The 23,485-nt window shown below is 51.7% G+C and overlaps 1 protein-coding gene across 1 annotated transcript in view; it reads right to left on the reverse strand.

Moving 5' to 3' along the window:
* Positions 1-10,906: 10,906 nt before the first annotated feature.
* The window catches only part of BCORL1 (BCL6 corepressor like 1), a 69,002-nt gene continuing 56,423 nt past the window's right edge, over positions 10,907-23,485 (reverse strand). The window contains 3 exon segments of the mRNA XM_078147976.1: positions 10,907-11,709; positions 14,780-14,933; positions 17,391-17,468. Coding sequence (XP_078004102.1) covers positions 11,430-11,709; positions 14,780-14,933; positions 17,391-17,468 — 512 coding nt within the window. The 3' untranslated portion in view covers positions 10,907-11,429.

Genomic DNA, 23,485 nt, shown 5'->3' on the forward strand with positions numbered 1-23,485 from the left:
GAGACAAGGCCAAAAACTGGGAATAGGGTCCCTAGGTCCTTTGCCCTTGGCATGGCTGTCCCCTAGACTGTCCTTCACAGCCCTGTCACCTGGCAGAGAAGGTTTGGAGCCGTAGGACTGACATTATCTCAAGCTGAAGGCCTGCTGTTTCTAGCCTAGAACCTGGAGCTGCCCTCCCAGCCACTCCCAGCCCAGCCCTCCCCAAGGACACCTGGATCTTCTCCCATTAGGGCCGGGCTCTCTGGGCCTTTCCAGGTGGCACCAATTGGGGTAGTGAAGGGTGGTTTGTGTCCCAGAGAATTGTTGTGAAATCTCTTAAATGCATTCATGGAGTAATAGAAAGTCAGCCAGAACAGAGAATACTGACGCTTCCTTCCACCTCCTGAGGAGTCTGTGATTCTGTGGTAACATCATCAGCTCTGAAAGATCGGTTTCAGAGATCATTTACTTCATCCCTCCCCATCTCCCTCATTTTACAGATAGGGCAACTGAAGATTAAGGGAAGGGACTGGTCCAAGGTCACAGCTAGGGAGTGTCCGCAGTGTCTACAGCCCAGGTGAGCCTGACTTCCCAGTCCGAAGTCCTTTGCATTGGGTCCCGCCGCTCACCCCCTAGATAGAAATGGGGAGTGGGGTGCCTCAAGGAAGGAGTAAGTCAGCCCCTGTCTTGTGCTTCTGGGGATGTGAGCCATGCAAGTCAGAGACAAGACTGAAGCTGGGGAGAGGCCGGCCCTCCCTTTTTGCCATGAAGGCGGCCATGCAGCAGGTGGCGCTGTCGGGCAGAGGATAGGCTAGGCTCAAGGCACAGCTCGGGGCGTGGCCAGGGTGGGGCAGGTTCCTGATTCAGGCTCGGGGAGTGGAAGAAGGCCTCCCGCCCTCTCTGCCTCCCTCTTTCCACCGACTCCCAGAGAGAGGTCCCTAATCACTCCTAACCTCCCCCCCCCTTTTGCCTTGGTTCTGTGCCCACACTAGGAACAATTAAGGTGTCCGCTTCTCAAAATTCTGCACTGGAAGGCACGAGATCAGGGTTCTAGTCTCTGTCCCCCCCCCCCAACAACTTGACAAGGTGCAGCCAGTCACCTTCACCACTCGGGACCTCAGTTGCCTCCTCTGTAAAGTGAAAGGTTTGGACAAGATGGCTTCTGAGGCCTTTTCTAGGCCTAGATGCATGGGCCTGGCAGATCTTAGAGGTCCTCAGTTTCCTCCTCTGTCAAATGAGGGGTCAGATTAGATGGCCTCTGAGCTACCTTCCAGCTCTACAGCTCAGATCTTCTGATTGTAAGTCATGGCCCTACTCTAGCTTTAGGATCTCTCTAGGGTCCTTTCCATCTCTAACACTGTGGGCTTCTGAGTTTCTCACTTTTGTTCTCTAGGCCTCAGTTTCCCTCCACTGTAGTAGGATTATGGTTTGGACTAGATGGTCTCTGACATTTTGTGATTCTCTGAAATTCAATGAGCATTTCTCCAGTGCCTACTATGTTCCAGGCATCGAGGAACTTACATGAGAGTAGAAGGGGGGGGGTGAGATACAGCACATAAAATACAAAAAATACACGTAGGGGAAGAGAGAGCAGTAACAGCCATTAGAGAAATCGGGAAAGGCTAGCTTAGGAGATGAGACGAGGAAAGCTTGAGATTCTAAGAAGCTGAGGGTGAGGAAGAGGAGGAAAAGGAGGGGGGGAGGAGGAGGAGGTGGTGGAAGAGGGAGAGCACTCCAGCTGTGGGGTTCAGTCTACCTTGGGAGAGCTGGAGTTAATGAAGGAGGGTAATGTAAGTCCAATAAAGTAGGTTTGAGGCAGGTGGTAAAAGGCTTTTAACAAAACAGAGGATTTTGCTTTGAACCTAGAGGGAATAAGAAACCACTGAAGGAGCTGGGCTCTGGTTCCATCCTTTATGCTTAACTAGCCATGAGACCTTGGGTAAGTCATTTGCTTTTTTCTGTGTTTCAGGCACCTTGCTAAGACTGTTCGTTACAAAGGGGTTGTGAGAAAGCTTCATGGGAGGAGGAGGTGGTCCTACACCAATCAAAAGGGACCAGAAAATGGATCCCTGCCAGAGGGAGCTGGGGGGAGGGGGGGGACAGGGAGAAGGAAGAATGGAAAGAAGTAAGACACAAAATAGGTATGATACAAGGGAGGGTGAAAGGAAAGAGATTCCTACAAAGTGATCTAGGAAAATGAGTCAAGACAGAGCCTTTCCAGCTGGGTGGAATCAGGGTGGCCTTTTGGAGGCAGTGTCACTAAAGCTTGAACCTGGAAGGGAGGGAAGCATTTTGACATGCTGAGATAGGTAGAAAGTGTATTCCAGGCTCAGGGGACGGGGCTGTGTGAATTCATAAAGGTGGGAGAGAACAGGATGAGATTGGAGGATGGCTGGCATCTGGTTTGCCTAGACTTTGGAGTGTGTGAAAGGGAGAAATGTACAATAAGGAATGAAAGGTAGTTCAAAACCAAATTCTGGAGGACCTTGAATGCCAAACTGAAAAGTTTGTATTTTATCCTATAGGCAATAGGGAGCCCCTGAAGGTTTTTGAGAAGGGGATGACATGAAGAGACAAGTTTTAGGAAGATTATTTTGGCAGCAATTGCAAGGTACTTGAGTTGGAAGCCAGATCACAAGGGGTTTTGGTAACAAGTTTGAGTCCTGACTTTGCTATTTTCTCACTGAGTGATCCCAGGCAAGTCCCTTCTTCTCTCTGAGCCTCAAGGACCTCATCTGTAAAATGGAATTGAATAATGACCCTCATACTCTGGCTTTCAGATGGCTCTTGAGAGGAAAGCACCTGGTAAGCCTTACCATGCTAAAAGAAGGTTCAGCCACTGATGATGGTGGTCTTCTCCCAGGTCCCTTTGCTCCCACTGCCTAATGCTTGGGAAGGAGCCCCCTCCCCGCCCAGCCCTCCCTTGTCCAGGGCTGAGGTTTGGTTCCTTTTACTAACCAGCATCCTCCAAGTCTGCTGCTCTGACTGGCCTTTGCCCCTCCAGGAAAAGAGATTCCCTGCTGGTCCATAGCCCATGCCTTCCTGTCAGGGCTCTCTCTGTTCCCCCACCTCAGGCTCAGGCTGCAGCTTGGGGTGGGAGCTGGTTGTCTGCATCCCTTCTTTTCCCCTCTCCTCCATTGTTCCAAGACTGGCCCCAGAGCCCTGGCCCATGCCTCTCCTGTTCCGCTTACTGACCAGCACTCTAGCAAAGGGTTCCGCAGTGGAGAGGACAGATGCTCACTTTTCCATCTGGCAGGTGGATCCAGGCAGATGTCAGAGAGGAGGACTGAGGTATCTACTGGAGTCACAAGCTACTTAGTGGTAGAGCCCAGGGCCCCTCTCAACATCTGGGGTGCTCAGTGACTGGTATAGCCTCCAGATAAATGACAATCACAGAATCTAGATCAGAGAGACAGAGGAGTCTGCTGTGACTGCAATGTGCTTAGCTTGTATGGCTCTGAGGTTAGAATGGTGGAGATGGTGGCTCCTCAATCCAGACAGGGAAGTTTAGAGTTATGTCAGTTTGGGGTGGGGGGAAGAGTCAAAGTGCCGTTCGGTTCAGGCCAAGTTGCTTTTGAGATGCTTGATGGAATATCCAGGTGGAGGTAGACCCCACAAGAGGATGTTGATGTAAGGATTAGAATTCAGGAAAGAGATCAGGTTCGCATATATAGATTTGGGAGTCATTTTTGTGGAGATAATTGAACCCGTGGGAGCTGATGAGATCACGGAGAGAGTGTATGGAGAGGAGATAGATAGCTCAGGATAGAGCTTTGGGAGACACCCACACTTAAAGGTGGGGGAGGAAGCGGGGGGGAACAAGCCAGCAAAAGAGATTGAGCAGGGTCAGACAGGGAAGAGGTCAACCAGGAGAGGGCAGTATTAGGGAAGGTAAGGCAGGAGAGCAGCATCCCCGTCAAGGAGGTCGATGAGGGTGGAGAAATCTCGATCTGCTTTGGACCTTAGAACAGGGGTGGGGAACCTTCGGCCTCGAGGCCACACGTGGTCCTCTAGGTCCTTGGGTGCGGCCCTTTCAGTCCAAGTTTTACCGAACAAATTCTTTTATTAAGGGGATGTGTTCTGTGAGGTTTGGATTCAGTCAGAGGGCCACACTCAAGGACCTATAGGGCCACATATAGTCTCGAGGTCGCAGGTGCCCCACCCCTGCCTTAGAAGATCACAGAATTTAAAGCCGGATGGGACTTTGGAAACACAGAATTTTACAGGTGGTAGCCATGCAGTGGATAGGAGCTACCTACATCTGAAAAAAAAATCATCAGTCCCCTGTACATACTGGACAGGTGAACCATCAATGAAGGGGAACCCACTCCCTTCCTCCCTATTCCACTTTGGGACAGCTCTCCTTGTTAAAACGATCTTCCTTCAATCGAGTCTTTTTCTACCTCTAGCTCCCAGGGGCCCTGAGGAAAAACAAAACAAAACCTGATGTCTGATAGTTTAAGGCAGTATCAGGCCCAGTCTCGCAGGCTAGTTCTTCCTCGGCCCATCCTCCTCTCCCCACCCCCACCTCAAGTCCTCCTTTCTTCTCCAGTCCAGAATCAGAGTACTATCAGCTAGTTTTGCAGATGACACCTCAGTACAGTGCCTGGCATACAGTAGGTGCTTAATAAATGTTTTATTGAATTGAAAAAATGATACCCAAGAGACAGGAAGCGCCTTGCATTGGGATTCGAACCCAGGTCTCCAAATTTCAGGACATTTCCCTGACTCTCCAGTTGAGCTTAGGGGTGGAAAGTCAGACTGCCAGCGATAGGGAGAAGAGAGGATGCATCTTGGTGGGGTGGCAGAGTCAAGGTGAAGTTGAAAAAAGTGGGGGACCTGGGCTTGTTTTACACCATCAGGGAAGAAGCCAGGCGACAGGGAGACTAAAAACTGGGGGGGGGGCGCAGCATGTTACTGTGCAGAGTACTGGCTCTGGAGTCAGAGGGCTGGGTAGAAATTCTACCTCGACACTGTGTGACCTTGGACAGGTCCCTTCCCCTCCCTGGGCCTCAGCGTCCTTTGTAAATTGAGGGGAGTTGGCCTCTGGGGTCCCTTCTAGCTTGGGAGGGAGGGTCTACGAGGCTGGGAAGCTCCCTCCCTCCCTCTCTCTCCCACCCAGTCTCCCTAACAGGGAATTCACAGCGCTCCGGGCGGCTTCCCTGATTGGTCCTCCCCCTCCCCGCCACCTCCCCCTCCCGGCCGCGGCTGAGCACGTGGCTGCCGCCCAGGCTTCCGGGCGCGCGCCTCCCGGCCAGCCTCTAGGGCCACCGCCTCTGCCCTCTGGCTTCCCAGAGCCCCGAGGTCCCTGCCCGTGCCGATCGCCTGGAGATGCTTGGCCTAGGCCAGCTTCCCGCAGACGGCCCGCGGGCCGGGCAGCTGGGGCTCAGCCTGGGGGGGGGGAAGAGGGCGGGAGGGAAGGCCTGGCCCCCGCCCCCGGGCACGCGCCCGCGCAGTCCCAGGCCTTAGCCCGGGGGGGGGGGGGGGGCGGGCGGCAGGGAGAAGGCCCCGCCCACACAGCTCCCCGCCCCCTCCCCATCCTCGCCCCGCCTCCTAAGCGTGGGTGTCCCCCAGGCTCTGGCTCGCCCTCTCCCTCCCCTTCGGCGTCTGATCTCATCTGATCTCATTTGCTCCCTTGGGTCCAATTATTTCTCTAGGCAGCCGACTCCCAAATCCGTAGCTCCAGCCCCGTCGCTGCTGAGCTCTAGCCCCGCATCACTAGCTGCCTGTTGGTCATTAGATGTCTTGGAGACATCTCGAACCCAGCCCCAAGTCCCAAACGAAACTAACTCCTCGCTTTCCCGGCAAACCCACCCCGTCCTCCCCGCCCCGTCCGCCTCTCCGACCCAGTCTTCTCCCTGCCCGAGCTATCTTCCCGACGCTTGCCTATCGAACCGAGATCTAGGGCCGCCTGTCCAGTCTGTCGGCCACAAATTTCAGTAACTCCATCAGCAGCTAATTCTGGCATTTGACATCCTCCCATAGTAAGCTCCCCACTTCCTGTTCAGGCTTATCTTGGGCTGAGACCCTCCTCATCCTCTTGGGTTCCAATTCCGCTGGACTCCCAGCTGTTCTCTTCATATCATGTGCTCATCATCTCCTACCTCCCAGCCTTTGCCCTTCAAGGCCCTGGCGGGAGGAGCTACCTCCTACTAAAAGCCTTTCCTGCCCCTTCCTCAACTAATCTCTTCCTCCCCAACTTCTCCTCCCCTCCCCTCCCCCTTTTCCTGGCTCTCTCCTTTGCATTTCTTTCTATTTCTCGGGATCCGGGTTCTTCTTGTACATGCCTTTTCCTCTCAATGTTAGGTTCGCTGAGAGCAGGGAGGTATGCAGGGTTGTGAGCAGAAGCATGCTTTGTAAACACCAAAGCCCGGGAGAAATTGGAACTGCTAGAATTAGCAATTCCCCCTAGCACTCTGGACAATTCTCTTCCAGGAGGCATTTATGAATGAATAAACCTCCCCCCCCTCCAATGGCTACACGATTTATATATAGCAATAGTTAGCATTTTTTAATAACGCTCCAAAATTTACGAAACACTTTACATTGTCTCACAGGAGCCTTGCAACTGCTTTAGTTACTATTAGCTCCGTTTTACTCCCGGGGAAACAGAAGTTGTGTGACTTGGCCAAGGTCACACAGCCAGGGACTGTCGGAGCTGGGGGTTGACCCCAGGTTTTTCTGAATCCAGATCCCATACTCTCCACTACACTCAGTCTGTCCGGGAGACATAGTTGTGTGTTCCCAAGGTCTGTCATCTTGATATTCGTCCTCACCTCTCCGATCCATCCAGCTCGGCCGCCAAATCCTGTCGATTCCATCTTTGCAAGACTTCTCACATCCCTCCCCCTTCCTCTCTGAGTCTCACTGCTAGCAGCTTTATTACTACCTGCCTGGACTATCTCCGCAGTCTCTTAGTGACAAGTCTTCCCGCCGGGCCAGTCCAGCCTTCCATTATAGAGGTGTGAAATACTAATCTTCCTGATGCATAACGGGCCTCAGCACCCAAGTACTGCGGTAGCTCACCATTGTCTGTCTCTACGTTAAAATGCGAATTCCTCAGGCTGGCATTTAAGGTCTGCTACGATCTGGCTCACCTGCTTTTTCAACCTTGTCTCGATCTACTCCCCTCTCCATCCTGCCTCTGAATAAAACATCCCTGCATTCTTTTTCTTGCACCAGTGTCTTCCTCTGTCGTTAGATTCCTTCCAAAATCTAAGCAAACGGTAGCTCCTTCACCATCCGCCTTTACCATGGAATGCTGCGTATCGCCCTGGTTTCAATCTGTGCCTCGTTTCTTTCCTATATAGAGCACAAGAAACCCATGTCACCTAGGCTGCCTCTCTCCAGTGCCTGGCAGAGCTCGCAGCATACAGTAGGTACTTAATAAGTCAGTCGGTTGTTGAATTTCGAGGAGCCGTGTGGGTTTGTGGTTTATTTTCAACTCTGCTGAAACGCCCTCACCCACCCAGGATTACTTGAAAGTAGCCTGGCTCTCCAGCTGTTGTGGAAAATCCAGCTCGAGTTCCCCAGCTGTCTGCAAAGCTCTGTTGCTGGGTTCGACCCTCAGAGGGCAGGAAGGTCCATGTTTTTTAGCGTCTTTGCGTGCTAACAGAGGACCTGGGGCCGTGAATCTTTGGGGTGTCCCCGCCCCACAGTCTGCCCATTTTGGATTATTCTCCAAGTCATTACTCTTCACCGATTCTCCTATTGCCTCGGGGCTAAAATACACTCGGTCAGCCTGACGCTTGAAAGCCCTCAGCAAGCTGGCTGCAGCTTCCCTTGCCGAGCTTGGCACTTACTCCCTCTTGCATACTCTCCACTCCAAACTGGTCTTGCTGCTGCCTGAATTTGCCTTTTCATCTCCTATCTCCATCCATTTGTATACAAGCAGAGTAGTGGGTGCTTTTCAAAATGTGCATTGTATTGAAATGAATTAGCTCGACGTGGGTGGCAGACCTGGACGTCAATCTTTACTAGTTATCACTTCCATTCTTTTGGCCTCAATTCCACCCCCCCAACCCCCGTAAAATAAGGGTTTAGATTTAGGGCTGGAGGGGATCCTTAGAGGCCATCTTAATCAACATCCCCTTTTTACAGAGAAGGAAACTGAGGCCCAGAGACGTGGAGTGACACAGGATGTAAGATGTTCTAAGGCTTATAGCAGCTCTGACATCTTTTGGGCTCTGTTTAAATGACTAAATCGTTGTGAATGCCTTCCTTTGTGTGATATCCTAGAGTTTGGTTTACTGGGAAGAGGAATGCTTCTTAGTGAAATTTGATGGTTCAGAGAGGGCAGGCCCACCCCTTTGACCTCTCTCAGCGCAGGAGGAGCCAGAATCCTTAGAATCCGGAAGAAGTGTTCAGCCAGAGGGACCAATAGATCTATGACGACGCCAAGAGGTGGGAGCTCATGCTCAGACCCTAATTACTCTCTCCCCACACACCCCATATCCACTTTGGGACTCTGGGCTTCGAAACCAAGCGATGTAGGATCTGAAACGTAAGTGGGCTGGACAGAGAGAAAACCACTTTGGGCTTAGTGCCTTAGGAGACGTGGTGGCTGCCCTCTCCGGAGCTGGTGAAGAACCCCCCCCCCCAACACACACACCCCGGGGAGGCCCAGGGAAAGGGCAATTTGGGCAGCAGGATGAGAGGCAGTGCTGGGTGAGCTTTCTGGGCTAGGACAGAAAAAACGCCTCCCCAGCTCGAGCCCCACCCCCCTCCCCAGGCCTTAGGGAACCCCCCCCCCTTTTGCTGCACAGAGGAACAGAACCATTCTTTCCTGGGCTGTAGGAATCAGGCTATCTCCACGGTAACCAAGGAATGCCTGAAACACAAGCAAATCAATGCATCCCCCAGGCTGCCCCCCCCCATCTCAACCCCCAAGACAACTGGACACACACACACACACACACCCGCCATTCCCATTCCCCGGAGCCTGGCTGGGCTCTCTCATCCCTTTTGCCAATCAATGCCAAGCTTGAAAACTAGTGGCCAGCTCTCTAGTCCTCAAGGGATCGGAGCTTCCCGTTGGCTTCAAACACACAAAAGGGTGCTGTGTACCAGGTTGTGGGGCAGGCGGGGGGCCGCGAGGAAAGCAGGAGGATCGAGGAGAATAAAAAGAGACACACAAGACATGAGGCCTGATACAGGTTTTTCTGTATAGAAATGTGTTTTTGACACCACAGCCTGTTGCTTATAACCAGAGAGCAGCCAGAATACACACCCAAATGCAAAAGGAAAAGGACAAAACCTTTAAAAAGGAAAAAAAAAACCCAAGACCAAAGACACCCCCAAAGAAAACCCAAACCCTCAGCTTTATATATGTATATATATATTTAAAAATATCTCTATATGTTTAAATATATATATTTTTAAAAAAAGAAAAAGGAAGGATTTTTTTTAAAAGCTGATTGAGTCCAGAGGGCCCCAGAGAGACTGAGGGAGGGGGAGAAGGTCCCAGATAAGGGGAAGTCAGGCTGCCCACTGGGGAATAAAGACAATACGAAGAAAATTCACCACAACTGCTCCTGGCCAGGGTCAGGAGACTCCAGAGAACAGATTGTCCCATCCTCAAACTTGGGCTTTTTTTTTGGGAGTCTTTTCTTTTTTTTTCTTTTTTTCTTTTTTTCTCTTTTCTTTCTTTTTTTTTGCTTTTTCTTTTTTTTTTTTTTAGCACCTGTACAATAAAACTGTACCATCTACAACCAGAGAAGGCCAGGGAGGGGGCCACATCTGCCTTTGGGTAGCTGCCCTCTCTCCCCAAGAACTGTTCTGAAAAATAGCAGTCCATAGAAAAGTAACAAGCTCATATCCATCTGGGTGTTTGAGAAAGGGAAGTGAGTGGGTGGAGAGGGGGCCAGGGTGGGTGGGGGCAATGGACTGAGGGCTCCTCCAAAGACTTGGGGCTGGAGGGAAGCCTGGGAGGGCCAACCCGCAGCTGGGTTGACTGGAGCTGGATTGAGTGGAGTTGGGGCCTGTGCTGGGGGTGGGGGAGATGGAGGGAGAGAGGGAGGGAGAGAGGAAGAGAGAGAGGGGGGAGGGGGAGAGAGGGGGGAGGGGGAGGGAGAGGGGGGAGGGAGGGAGAGAGGGAGGGAGGGAGAGAGGGGGAGAGAGGGAGAGAGAGGGGGAGAGGGAGGGGAGGGAGAGAGGGAGGGAGGGAGGGGGAGGGGGAGAGGGAGAGAGAGAGAGAGACAGAGACAGAGACACAGAGACACAGACGTTTCTCTTGCCTTTGCCTGGGAAACAGCTGAGTCCTGGAGGCGACATGTGGCCAGGGGTCAGGGAGCCTAATGAAGGCATCAAAAGAGAATGTGGGGGAGTGAGAAGGAAGGGGGGGATGAGGGGAGAAAGAGGAGAATGGCAGTGGGGAGGGGGAAGAGAATTGAAGATGAGGGACAGTGGGGAGAAGAAGGCACAAGAGGATGGGCACTAAGAGAAAAAAAGAGAAGGGAGGGGAGAGGATGAGGGATAGTGGGGGGGGGGCCCAGTCCCCTCCAGGACTCGATTTCAGCTGTCCTTTTGTCAGCGCAGCTCATTACCCCTTCACTCCAAAGAGAACTAAGCTAAGGCAGGCAGAGTTGTTGGAAAGCACGTGTGAGCCTAGAGCAGGGCAAGGTTAGGGAGAAGGGCAGTTGGGGAGAAAACACAACCCTTGGGATCCAAGCCCCTTGTGCTTGTAGACAGCATCACACAGCTCCGCCTACTCCCCGGCTTTGGCTTCCCAGATCACCAGCTTCTCCCCCTCCTCGGATGGAAAGCCAGGAAGGTCTGTCCCAGGGAGGGGGACAGGGGGTCACCTCCCAGGGCCTCTCCAAGAAGGACGGGAAGAAAATTAAAAGGTGAACAAAGCCCCTCGTTCAAGATGATGTCTCAAATCATCACAGTGATACAGACTTCTCAGAAACCAAGGAAACAATACAAATTAAATACTAATTAAATAAATATTATGGAAGACATGGAGGAATATGGGAAGGGGGGCTGTTGCTAGAGAAAGAGTTTTCTAATTTCTCCACCAGGGCTGGCACCGCCAACTGGACCTGGGTCTGTTTCCCTCGGCCCGGGGCTTGGTCACGCACGCCCAGGGATCCCTGAGCCCACCCTAGGGCCAGGCACCAAAGACACCTTTGGTTGGTGCTCGGCTCCTTGCCTAGGAGGGTGAGGTGAGCTGAGTTGAGGGCACCCCGTCCCCTCTCACAGTTATTGCGGGTCCTCTCTGATCTTTAGGGACCAACAATGCATCTTTTCCCCCTTTGACTGCAACTAGAGGGAGGTGAGAGGAAATCTGAACCCAAAGACTCCAGTCACTAATGCTGGCATTGATAAGGCTGCTTCTAGTTGGTTCATATTATTGCCTCATACTGCAGTCAGTCCGAAAAAAGGGGAGGGGGGAGAGGGGAGTTGGCTGGAGGAGGGGGGGGACAGGGAAGGGCTGGCGGGCAAGCCCGTCAGCTGCTCCAGGACTGGAATTCAACCTCAGACCCTAGGAGCTGCAGCAACTCGGGCTCATAGCGGATCAGCTCGACAGTCTCAGTGCTGGCCAGGGGGCTGGAGTCTAGGCCCCCAGGCCTCTCGGCAGGGGTGAGCAGCTGGCTGGAAACCACCTGCCTGTAGAACTCCACCTTGGGCAAGGTGATGACTTCAAAGTGCGGGAAGCGGGCCTGAAATATCCGGGATGACAGCTTCAGTCTCTTCAGGACATCTGAGAAAAGGAACCAGTTACAGGGCCTGGGGAAAGAGGGAAGAGAGGTTAGCAAACAGAAGAAATGAATTTTGGGATGTTGGGGAACAGAACCCTGGGAGCTCACCTGACTTGGCCCAGTCCAAAGGCCCACGAGGAAGCCACACAGCAATCCCACCAAGAAAGAGCCCAAACTCTCCCTTGTCCTCAAGGAACACACATTCTAATAGGCCGGGGGGGGGGGGGGGAAGGAGACCCAAGACAGAGAAACAGGCAGGTGCGAGACACAGTACAGAGCAGATGTTCGACATCCGTCTGACTGTTAGGGGACTCTAAGTCTTGTCTCTCCAACCAGAGGCAGGTGGGCCTAGTAGATGGAGAGAAAGACTCCATGGGAGTCCAGATGACCTGGGGTTGACTTGGGCTGAAGTATCCATGTGACCCTGGGAAAACTGCCCTCCCTATCTATTGCCTCCTCCTCCTGCATAAAATGAGGCTGAGACCTGGCCAGCTCCTACTCTTTCCAATGGACGGACCACACTGCCTCTCACACTCAGATCCTCTGAATCTTTCTAGGTTTTACTATGGTCTGATGCCCCAGGAGACCCCTCCTCACCACCAGCAAAGAGTCAACTTTCTGTTGGGGTACACTGGCTACTCTAGTGAAGAGAGTGAGAATTCCCCCAAGGATCACCAACTTGTGAAGAATAACACAAGCTGTCATTTAAATCACTTGTTTGATTCCAAAGGGGCTCCATTTGGCACCTAGGGTCCTACAGCTGCAGGCCAGGATGCTTGGGGGGGGTGGGAGGCAATGTGAGTTGCCTAGCTCTTCTCATCCCCCCACCCCCAGTCCATTTACTGCCTCGGGCCAAAGATCTGGTTTCAGAGGGCAAGGTGGGAGGTGGGAAATGGGAGGTGGGGGGTACTCTGCAGGAACTCATTAATTGTGCAATACTATCTCTAGAGCCCACCCCCACCCTCAGAGATCAGCTTATGTATGCCCAGAAGAATAAGGACCATAAGCCCCTGAAACGTGATCCTGGTGGGTGTTAGCAAGAAGACTATTTTTACTCCTATATCAGACCATTTGGTCTGGCGGGAGGCGGGGGGAAGGGAGGAGAGAGGCTGCAAGCGGGACTGTGGCCCACTGGTTAGAGCTCTCCTTTTAGCTCTGCTTCTGATTCATGACAGTCCCTATGTATAGATCACCTGCTCGTCAGATTTCTTCCTTTTTCTAAGGAGAACTTTATGCAGGAGCTGTTTGTTAGACTTTGAAACACTGAGACACCGAGAAGGAAGGAGTGAATTATTAATTCAAGTTCTAACCGATTCTTTGTTAAGAATTATCATGCTAGTCCTATTAACTGGTCCTTCCACATGCCCAGGGTACAGTGATCCGAGATGTGACCATGAAGCTTCCTCCCTCCACTCTGAGGACTGAATATATTTGATGGGGCTCACTCAGCAACATTCAACATATGGTATACTCTTAGTGTGAGAAGAGGATTGGGCTCTGTGCTGGGGGAAGAGCCGGTCACCCACAGATCACAGATTTAGAGTTGGAAGGCATCTTAGAGGGCTAACCTAAGAGAATCTAACCCCTCCTTCTCAATTTGCAGATGAGGAAACTGAGGCCCAGAGAGGTTAAATGACTGGCCCAGGATCACACAACTATTAGGTAGCTAAAGTAGGATCTGAACCCAGGTCTTCTTGATTCCAAGCCCAGTGCCAATTCACTACGCTGCCTCTCCACAAACACATATTAAATGCCTACTGCATCCCAGATGCTGTACTAGGTGCTGGGAATTCAAGGACAAAGGAAATAGTCACTGGGAGCATACACTCTAATGGGGATTCAGGGTTAGCTGAGACGAATACAAGGGCATAATTATATCCACGTTACTGAGTATTTTCTCTCTCTCCCTCTCTCTGAAAATCAGCGAGCCCCTCCCCTCATTCTCGTTGGGGAAGGCAGAATAATAGGCATAGAGTCAATTCCACTCCATCCAAGGCACTCTGCCGGTCAGAAGAGACTTAGCTTCAAACCCAGGTTTCACCACTACCTACGTGTCCTTGGATGAGTCCCTTCCCCCACTCTGGAAAGTGAGAAAGACGATTGGATCCAATGAGCCCTTCCTTCCCATCCGGCTCTAAACCAACGATCCTATGATATTTCAGATCGATTACACTCTGGAGAGTTATGGCCAAGCAATAGCTTGTCTGAAAAAAATCTCGGGGTTTTGGTGGACCCTGAGGTCAATGTGCATCAACTGTGGGCTATGGCAGCCAGAACTGCTGCCCCTCTTATTCTTTGTGAAGAGAGGCAGGGCACCTAGAACCAGGAAGGAGCCTGGTCAGAAGCCCAGAACTGAAGTGCTGGGGGGGGGGCAGGGGCGGGGAAGAGCATATTTTAGGAAAGACATTGGGTGGAGAAGAGTCCCAATTAGAATTGTCCCACAGAGGACTGGGCTGCCTCCTGAGGTCGAGGCTTCCCAGGCCTTGGAGGTCTCCCTCTTCCCTGGAAGAAGCAAGTTGTAGACCTGTGCTCAGGGAATGGATTGGATCAGACAGCCTTGCGGGCCCCTTCCAACTCTGATATTCGAAGCACACAGTGACTTCCAATTAACCATTCCTGTGTCTGTTCTGCAGCCCTGGCCACCTGCCGCTTACAGTATCGATGTCAGCCCCTTTAAATCGTTTCCAATAATGAGAACCTCTACTTCTTGAGCACCCAAAGGGCTGACAAAGCTCTTTCTGTATGTCCTCCCATGAGGTCAATGGTCTCATTTAGGGATGAGGAACTAGGGCTCAGGAAATTTAAGTGACTGGCCCTGGCTGCTAAATGCCAGATCTAGGATTCAGATTCAGTCCACCCCCCCTCCCCAGTCGCCAATACCATGTAATCTCTCTTTAAGAGTGGGGGCTGTTTCATCTCTGTCTCGGGAGCCTCAGCACCACGCCTGACACATAACAGGGATTGAATAAACAACTGGCGACTGGCTGGAAACCTCCTGGCCAGAAGGGCGAAGCAGGGTCCCTGGCTGGCCCCGGTCCACACCCCCTCCCCAAGTCCCGGGCAGCCTTCCCCCGCACAGAGGCCTCCTGCACACTCACCCATGGGAGAGCGACACTTGGAGGTTGTAAGTGGGAAGCAACGGCTTTTCCGAGAATTCAAATACGAAGTCGTCCGACTCCTGGTCGTTCCCGTCATTGTCTGAGGTGCCAGGGGGGTTGTCCAGAAGGTCGCACTTGGCCCCGTCCTTCCCCTCTGTGGAGAGAGCACACATCCACATGGAGAATTGGGATCCACTGTGTCTAGCTTGAGGGCACAGGCTCCTGAGCCCACGTCAGAGGCCGGAAAGACCAACCCTGGCAGATAGCAGCAGCAGCTGCTCCTTCCTGTCTTGGAGAGCAAGGGAAGGTTCAAAGCCCTTCCTCACACAGCCCTATAAGGCAGGGAGCACAAATGTGTGCTGCTGTGCCCATTGATCAGAGGAAGAAACTGAGGTGCCACCCACAGGTCAAGGGATTTGCCAAGGGTCACCTATCTAACAAGGACTAACCTCAAATCTCTAGGAGCATGGGATTTAGAGATGGAAGGATCATCAAAGGTCAGCTTGTTCAGTCTTCTCATTTTACAAGACCCAGAGATGTCATGGGTTGTCCAAGGTCACACGAGAAGTAAACAGTGGCCAGGACATGAATTCAGGTCTCCTGACTCTCAATCTTTCCCCACCTCCCCCCATGTTTCACGTCAAGTCTGGTTATCCTAGTCCAGGCGTGGAGAACCTGCAGCCTCGAGGCCTCCTGTCCTTAAGCGTAGCCCTCTGACTGAAGCCAAACTTCACAGACCAAATCCCCGTAATAAAAGGATTTGTTCTGTAAAACCTGGACTCGGTCCAAAGGCTGCACCTGAGGGCCTAGAGGGCCACAGGAAAGACCCTTGGGAAAGAGAGGGCATGGAAACCACGTCTTCAGAAGCCAGTTTATAAGCCCAGCAGTTGCAGACTTGTCCCTCCCCCTCTTGTCTGTCCTAGGGCCGGGGAGGGAAGGACACCCAAAGCTCACTGAGCCAGTCAGTCCTAGATCTCAGATCTCAAATCCTGGCCCCGCCATTAGTTAGCAGTGTGACTTTGAGCACGTCCTTCCCTTTCTCTGGGCCTCAGTTTCCTCCTCCCTAAAAAGGAGGGGGTTAGACTCCATGGTTTCTGCCATCCTACAGGTTGAGAAGCCAGGTGTGGGAGCCCTGGACTGCCAACTAAGGCCAGGAACGGCTTCCCCAAACAGTCAGGGCAGCTAAGGTGACTGCCTGGCCTGGGGTCAGTCCTAGGCCTGTGTGGCCTACTCCTCCCTCTCCCTGACCTCCCCTACACTCAGGGAATTTCCTTCAGTCTTTGGCCCAATAAGGGAGCCACAAACCATCCCAGCTGGGGATCTGGTTAGCATCAAAAGGCAGTGAGCCTGAGGTCAGGAGGTCGAGAGCCTGGGGGTAATTACTATCTCAGAAGCAGGGAGGAGCAGGCTCTGGGGAAGGGAAGCGGGAGGAAGAGAACAGAAGAGAAGAGCTCGCCCACAGGGCTCCAGCTCAGGAGACTCGAGTTCAAATCCCAGCCTGGCCCTCTGCCAGTTACTTGAGCCTCAGAGACTTACTTCCCCTTCAGTGAACCTGTTTTCTTCTCTGTAACAAGGGGAGGATGTGGCCTAGACTCCAGACCACCCAGGGTTGTTGGAAGGAAAGTGATTTGGAAGCCTTAGAGTTGCAGAGAAATGAGGCCCTGAGTGCCCCCCAAGAGGTGAGCCAGGCGGCTCAGGCCAAGGACAGGGGAAAGAGAGAAGGAAGAAGAAAGGGGGAGTGGATGAATTTACTTGGTTGATTTGAGCGACAGAGCTTGAAGTGGGGGGGAGGAGAGGTTCAGGTTGGGGGTGGGGTAGGGACTGCTTGGAAGTGAAGGAAGGTGGCAAAGAGTTGTGTAGGCAAGCTGCCGCAAGGCAAGGCACAGGGCCGGGCCCAATCCTGTCTCTGATGCCTTCTGCCTTCTGACCTTCTGGCACACCCCTGGGCCTCAGCCTCCTCCTCTGTAAAAAGATAGAATCGGACTAGGTAGCTTCCAAGTTCTCTTCCAGCTCAAAATCTAGGATCTGAAGTCAATGAAGGACCCGACTGAAATCTCAACAAGCATCTGGTAAGTGCTTGCTTAGATGAGGGACTGGGAAGACAAAGCCAAAATTGCAAAAGAAAATGGGTTCTCCCCCCCTTCCCCGATCAAGTGCATATTCCACGGGGGGGGGGGGGGGGGCGGGGCGGGGAGAGGTAATAACAACTGTATTTCTTGCAAAAAGGGGAGTGAATACTACCAAGTCAGGGAATCAGGAAAGGTTCCCAATTGCATTTAGCACCTAGGATGGTTCTGGAAGGAAGCTAAATGTAAGAGGTAAGGAGGAAGGGCACTCCAGGCATCGGGAACTGCCTGAACAAAGGCACAGAGGTGGGGGGATGGAAGGTGGAGGTCGGGGCAACCATCTGTAAACATTTATTAAGCGCCTACTTTGTGCCAGGCACTGTGCTAAGCAAGTAGAGCCAGAAAATAGAATACAGGAAGGGGAGCAGTATGAGAGAAGTCTGGAAAAAGGTAGCTGGGAGCCAGGCTGCAGATGGCTAGAACCACGCCAGCCAGCCCCGAGTTCCCTGGCAAGAGGGGGCACAGTAGATCTGGTGAGAGCTTACCCAATACAGAGCTGCTGTAGAAGTCCCAGGCCACTCTCGGATCACCCTCTGGGCGACCCTGGAGATCTGAAAGGTGATCTAGGGGAAGAAAGGAAGGTGGTGAGGCATAAGGAGCTGGGGTGGGCAGACCTTGGACCAGGGGAATGCTGGAGCCAGATCAGACCAGCTTTGAGCCCTTTGGGTATGAGCACTGACCCCTCAGAAATCAGCAAACCTCCTACAAATCAGGGCTTGATTTAGTGTTCTGTCCATTGTTTAGACTTAAGAAAGCGATGGAGAAAACGCAGATTTAACTGAAAAAGGGTGTCGTGGGTATATTCTTTTCCCCAGAGAGCTGGTTGTTAACCATTTACCAGCACATAACCGACTAGGCCCAAAGCACACATGTGTGTACAAGGGGGATGAGGAGGAAGGAGTGGACAAGGGGCCAGAGAGCTGTCTGGTCCCTGTCTTCATTGCTACCTGATTCACAGAGGCAGTGTTGTGCAGTGGGAAGCATGCTAGGAAAACTGGGCCTTGGATGGGCTGATTCAGTGCTAGAGAAAGTTCAACCATGCTGGGAAACAATGACTGTGACAAGGTGAACAAAATCAACACGGAGCAGTACCAAGAATCTGGTCAATTACAGCAGTCCAATGTCAATGTCACTATCTGTCCCAGGTAAAGAAAGATCTGTCCTCTCCTTCCTGTTAGCAACTGGCAAATTGAAGAGTGTGTGTGTGTGTGTGTGTGTGTGTGTGTGTGTGTGTGTGTGTGTGTGTGTGTGTAGGGGGGGGTTGTTGGAAAATGTATCCAGAAACTCAAAAACAAACAAAAAAAGAATGCTGGACCCAGAGTTTGGAGCTGGGAGGAGGCGTTCCAGCTCAGGCCTGCACTAGCCGTGGCATGTCCTCTGGGCAAGTCACATCTCTGAGTGTCAGTGTTACATCCTCTGCAGAATGATGCCAGCTACCTCACCAAGGAGTTGTGGTGGGTATCCTGGAAACCTGAAGGGACTACAGAAATAGGAACTTCCATCATGTGGAGTCTAGAATCACTAAGGGAAGGGAGGGACCTTATTGAGAACCTTACTAATCCACCTCCTGTCCTGTTTTACTGAGGAGTCGCTGTTTTTAAAGTGTCTACTGCATACAAGGTGGAGAGGCTTCAGAGTGTAGACAGGGAAGGTGGCCTAGGAGTCAGGTACTACCCTTGATGCACAGTGGGGCTATGGGACCCTGGGCTAATCACTTGACCTCTTAGTTCTCTGGAGGGACCTTTTAAGTGTGTAGGAGAACAGTTACTGATTTAATGGCCTTCCAATCTACTCTGCCCCCTTTGCACTCTGGACCACTGAGTTCCTCCATCCAACTGGCAGCTGAAACTGTGTGTATGGGGTGGGGGGGAGGTAGCATCCCCATTCAAGTGTGAGCTTTAAGTTCAGGGAGACTCCAGATTTTTCCACTTGTATCCCCAGTGCTTGGAACACAGTAGATGCTTTTATTTTCCATTTGTTAATTTTCATTCATCTGCTTCTCCCATACTGAAGAAGTCCCAAGTCCCAACTTAAGAAAGTGTTGGGGGAGATTAAAGACAAAATGCTCAACAGTACCTGCCTGTCCTCAGGGGGCTCACATTCTGCCCCTGGGCCAAGATCACAAAACTGCTAAGAGTCAGAATGGCCTGCCTTCTCTGACGGGTCTAGATTCCCTTCCGAGGCCAGAATTCACAATCCACAATCCGGCAGTGACAAATGGTAATGTACAAAGGGCTCTCCAAACTACGCAAATGTCAGCAATGGTTATTATTTCAACACTTCCAGATCTGCACTTGTATCCTCTTGGGGGTGACCTCCAGTGCCACACACGAAAACCCTGCCGCAACTGCAGTTAGAGGTTTGGAGAGCCAAAGGGGCGGCTGATCCATCCCCTCTGTGGCTGGCCTGGCAGGAAGCCAGCTAAGGAGGGATGCACGACCCATCGTGGCAGGTGCCTACACTTGAAGCCTCTTGAGCAAGGGAGGCCTTGCCAAAGCTTGGCCTCTGGTGTCACACATGACCCCAGGCCACCTTTAGTGGAGGCCTGAGATGACTCTTCCACTTCTCCAGCACTTCTAGGTTTGTGAGGCAAGGGGTATAGCATTTAATCCCCTATTTGACAGGCAGGGAGACTGAGGTTCAGAGAAAGTGACTGGCCTAAAACTGTACAGCTAGTAAGCACCAGGAGTAGAATTCGAATCCAGGTCTCTCCTAGCTGTATGTTAGACACATTTCCCCCTACAGCATCAGAAGAGATGCTGGATAAAGGCTTGTGTAAGTCTGGGCAAGCTCTCCTTCCTGCTCTTACACAGTCAATCTAAAGTTAGGCCAAATCCCTGGGCCCAGTCTCACCAAGATTCATTCCTTCTCTGACCAGCTCTCCTCTCTTCTCCATGGCTCCTTTCCACTTCTCTCTGTGGCCCTTTCCTTTCCTCTCTGCCACTCGCTGTCTAGCTGCCTGCCTGTCTCTCTGCCTCTATCTTGCACCCCTGAGCCTTATCTTTTGGGGAAAAAAGAGTTCCCCCACAACCTATCTGTGCTCCCACTACCTCATAGGATCCACTTTTTCAGGGAAAAATTGGAAAAAAACAAAATCAACGAACAGTAATGACAACGAAATGCAGTCCCCACCGTGGAGTCAGATGCCAAAAGAGGGCCATGGGATTTGCTCGTTTTCCTCAAATCTAATTTTACCCTTCTCTCCCTCTCCCCCCATCCTCCTTCCTCTGCCCCGATTGTCCCCGACAGAAGAGGAAAAACTGGTCTCTTTTCATTAGTCTAGATTGGATATTGCTTTCTTCCTCCAGGGGTCAAAGGTAAATTAGTCACATGCCTTGCTGGTAATTTGGCCCAAAGGGAGGGATTCTAAGAGACTCTTTGGGGATTAGACTTTTTGGTGTTCAGTGTCTGATTGGGCATCTGTCTGTGTGACACCCTCTGCAATGATCACTGGCCCTGTTTACACAGTGTTTGCCAGATGCTCTCATTTGCTCCTCACAACAGCCCTGCTGTAAGGGAGGCAAGCCAAGGTAGAATTATCCCCATTGCAGAGATGTGGAAACTGAGAACCAATGGTAGACAACTAGTTGCTAGCAAAGTTGGAACTCGAGACTAATTTCAGCAAATCCAAAGAGGAAAAACGAGACTTAGAACACTGGTCAATCATAAGGGATCTTATAAAACACCCAGGCATCAGAGCCTAGATTTAGAGCCAAAAAGCATCTCAGAAGCCACGTGAGTTCATTTCTCTCATGTTACAGATGAGGAAACAGAGGCACAGGGGGCTTGCTTAGGTAACAGTTATTCCAAGGTTCACGTGACTATTAAGTGCCTTGAGGCAGGATTTGAACCCAGGTCTTTCTAGGTCCAAGATCAGTGCCTTATCCATGAAACCAGTGGTCCTCTAAGTGTGCTACAGGGACACTTGAGGTGGAATCCCTGAGACCCTCTAAGGGATTCCTCGAGGCCCAAACTCCTTTCATAATAAAACTAAGACATTTTAATTTCAAATGTGATGAATATCAATAACTATAACCAGTAGTTCTTTAGGGGGAGTCCTCAATCATGTTTAAGAGTGTAAAGGGGGTCTGGTCGTCAGTCTGAGAAGTGCTATACAAGACCATGTTGTCACCACTCAACCTTCGAGAAGAAGAAACCGAGGGTCAGGATGAAATTCACTTATCTGCTAAGGGATAGTTGGAATTGGAACATCTGGGGCTCTCTGCACTGTCCCAAGCTGTCTCAGTGGGGTCTCAAGCCTCCCTTTACACAAGCTTTGGCTGAAGGCTTCCTTTCAATGACCTGAACCCACTTCACAGCCACCGTCCCAGGAAGCCACTGCCCCAGGAGCAGGGCTGTCTGTGCTCTGGACCTAAATGGTTCTCTCATCCTCCCTCCCTCCATCCATACTCGTCCACTCTGGGGCACAGAGAGAATGAGCAAAAGTGAGGCAGGAAGGAGACGGGTGCCTCAGAAAGTCCCAGCATGCCGAGCCAGCAGGCAGTCAGCCTCCACTTGCAGACTTCTTGCCGCCTCTGTGGGGGATGGCTCTCATCTGGGAGGGTCTCAGTTCCTCAGTACTGCTTCCACCCTCTGCTCCTAGTCCTGGCCTGGGGGAGAGGGGGGGCAAGCAGAGAAAGTCTCTTCCCTAGAAAGTTGCTATTTAATTTAAAAAGAGCAGATGTGGCTCTCCTTTTCTACAGGCTAAATGCCCCCAGGCTTTTTCAACCAACTCTAAGACACTGGAGAAAAGGCAATGGATTCAAATTCTGCTTCAATAGCTTTGCTCAAATTATCTCCACCCCCTGGAATGTCCTAACAGAGGTGCTATCTTAAGGAAGGGAAGGGGCCTGGGAACTGTGCTGTGGGGGAAGGGACTTAGGGGGCAGGGGCAGAGGCCTGTGGAAGAAGCTAATGATTCAAGTTTGAGGGGGGGGCAGGAGGAACTCAGGCTCCTAGAAAGGCAGAACCGGAAGGAGCCTGAAGATATCCCCCGGTCCAATTTACAGAAGAGGAAACTGAGGCTGCCCAGAGCCACACAGCTAGTTCAGTAGCATCTTGCTGAAGTGCTTCAGATTGGCCTGGCTGGGATCAAGTTCTTGGAATGATTCTGTCCTGGGTCACTCTGCGTGAGGCCCCAACAACAAACATGGCCAGCAGGTCAGCAGGAAAAGCATTGTACTGTCCTGCTTTTTCAGCTGGGCAGTAACAGAGTCTTCTCATTGAAGTCAGAGGACCTGGGTTTGAATCTCACCTCTGCCAACTGACTCCTACCACCCACATGACCTTGGGCAAAGCCCTTCTCCTGTCTGGGCCTCAGTTTCCTCCTCAGTAAAATGAAGAGTTTGGTCAAGATTCCTTCTGGACTTTCAGTCTTGTTTCGATCAACGTCTTCTGTCTTTACCTCACTTTGTTTCCGACGATCTCTCTCCTACTTATTGAAACCATCTCTTGTAACAAATAAAACGAATAAAGAAAAAACAACCATCACCACTCTACCACAGTGTGGCGAAAACCCCAGCCCCTGTGGCCAGGAGATGCCTTCGGAGGTCCCCCCCCCCCCCCCCTGCTCAGAGGCTCCCAGAGTGATGGGAGCCTCTGTCTTCTCCACTGGCCAGGAGATAATGAGCCAGGTCCTCTTCCCCCTCCCAGGCAGCGGAACAGAAATGGTGACTATAATTATACCCGCCTTCTTCAACGCCCTGCAGCTCCTCCCCAGGCATTTCTGCTGCCCAGCCTACAGCTGTTCTCCCAGAGAGGGCTATTTCCAGGAATGACCGACCCAGTGCCTGAGAGATACTTGGAGTAACAGGGACGGAAACAGAATGAGCTCTGCTGGCCTGCTGGGGGGGACAGCAGGGAGAACCCAGCTGTGATGTCACAAAGGGACAGGCCAAATGGCAGACACCAACTGAGCATGCCCGATGGAGGCTCCAGCAGGGCTTTGCCAAGCCCCTCACCACCACCTCCAGGGGAGCAATCTCACTGCGGGCCGATGGTTAGTTTGCCTCTAATGGAGAAAAGTACAAGTCTGTGGCCTACCCCACAGATTCAATCAGGCACTCTGGGTGCTTTCCCAAGGTAGCCAAGGGAGAGATGGGAAGGAGAAGGATGCTAGGATGTAAGGATGGTTTCACAATGCCCAAAGGCTCCAATATAGCCGTCTCTCTGGTCACAAAGAAAAAAAAAGCTATATCCCATCTCTTTGCAAATAAAGACTGATTCAAAATACTAGCTCTTGGCTTTCTTCATCGGAGTTATTAGCTGTTACTGTCCCAAACGAAAAAGGAGAGTGGCTTCCACTTCTGATGGGGGGGGGGAGGGAGAGGATGTTTATCATCTCAGTTTTACAGAGAAAGAAACTGAGGCACAGGAAAAGAAAAGGAAATTTTCTCAGGACTTCCATCTTTGAGATCTTCAGGGCCAACTGCCTCTCGTTAGAGGAGAAGGGATGGAGACCCAGAAGAAGGAAAGGATTTGTTTGGCTCACAGAACTAGTGCCTACATTCAAAACCAGGTCATCTGACTACAGTTTGGTACTCTTTCCACTTGGCATCAATCAATCCAGGTGAGATTTTAA

Source organism: Phascolarctos cinereus, unplaced genomic scaffold, assembly GCF_003287225.1.
Source record: "Phascolarctos cinereus isolate Bilbo 61053 unplaced genomic scaffold, phaCin_HiC Scaffold_8;HRSCAF=390, whole genome shotgun sequence".
Classification (NCBI taxonomy): Eukaryota; Metazoa; Chordata; class Mammalia; order Diprotodontia; family Phascolarctidae; genus Phascolarctos; species Phascolarctos cinereus.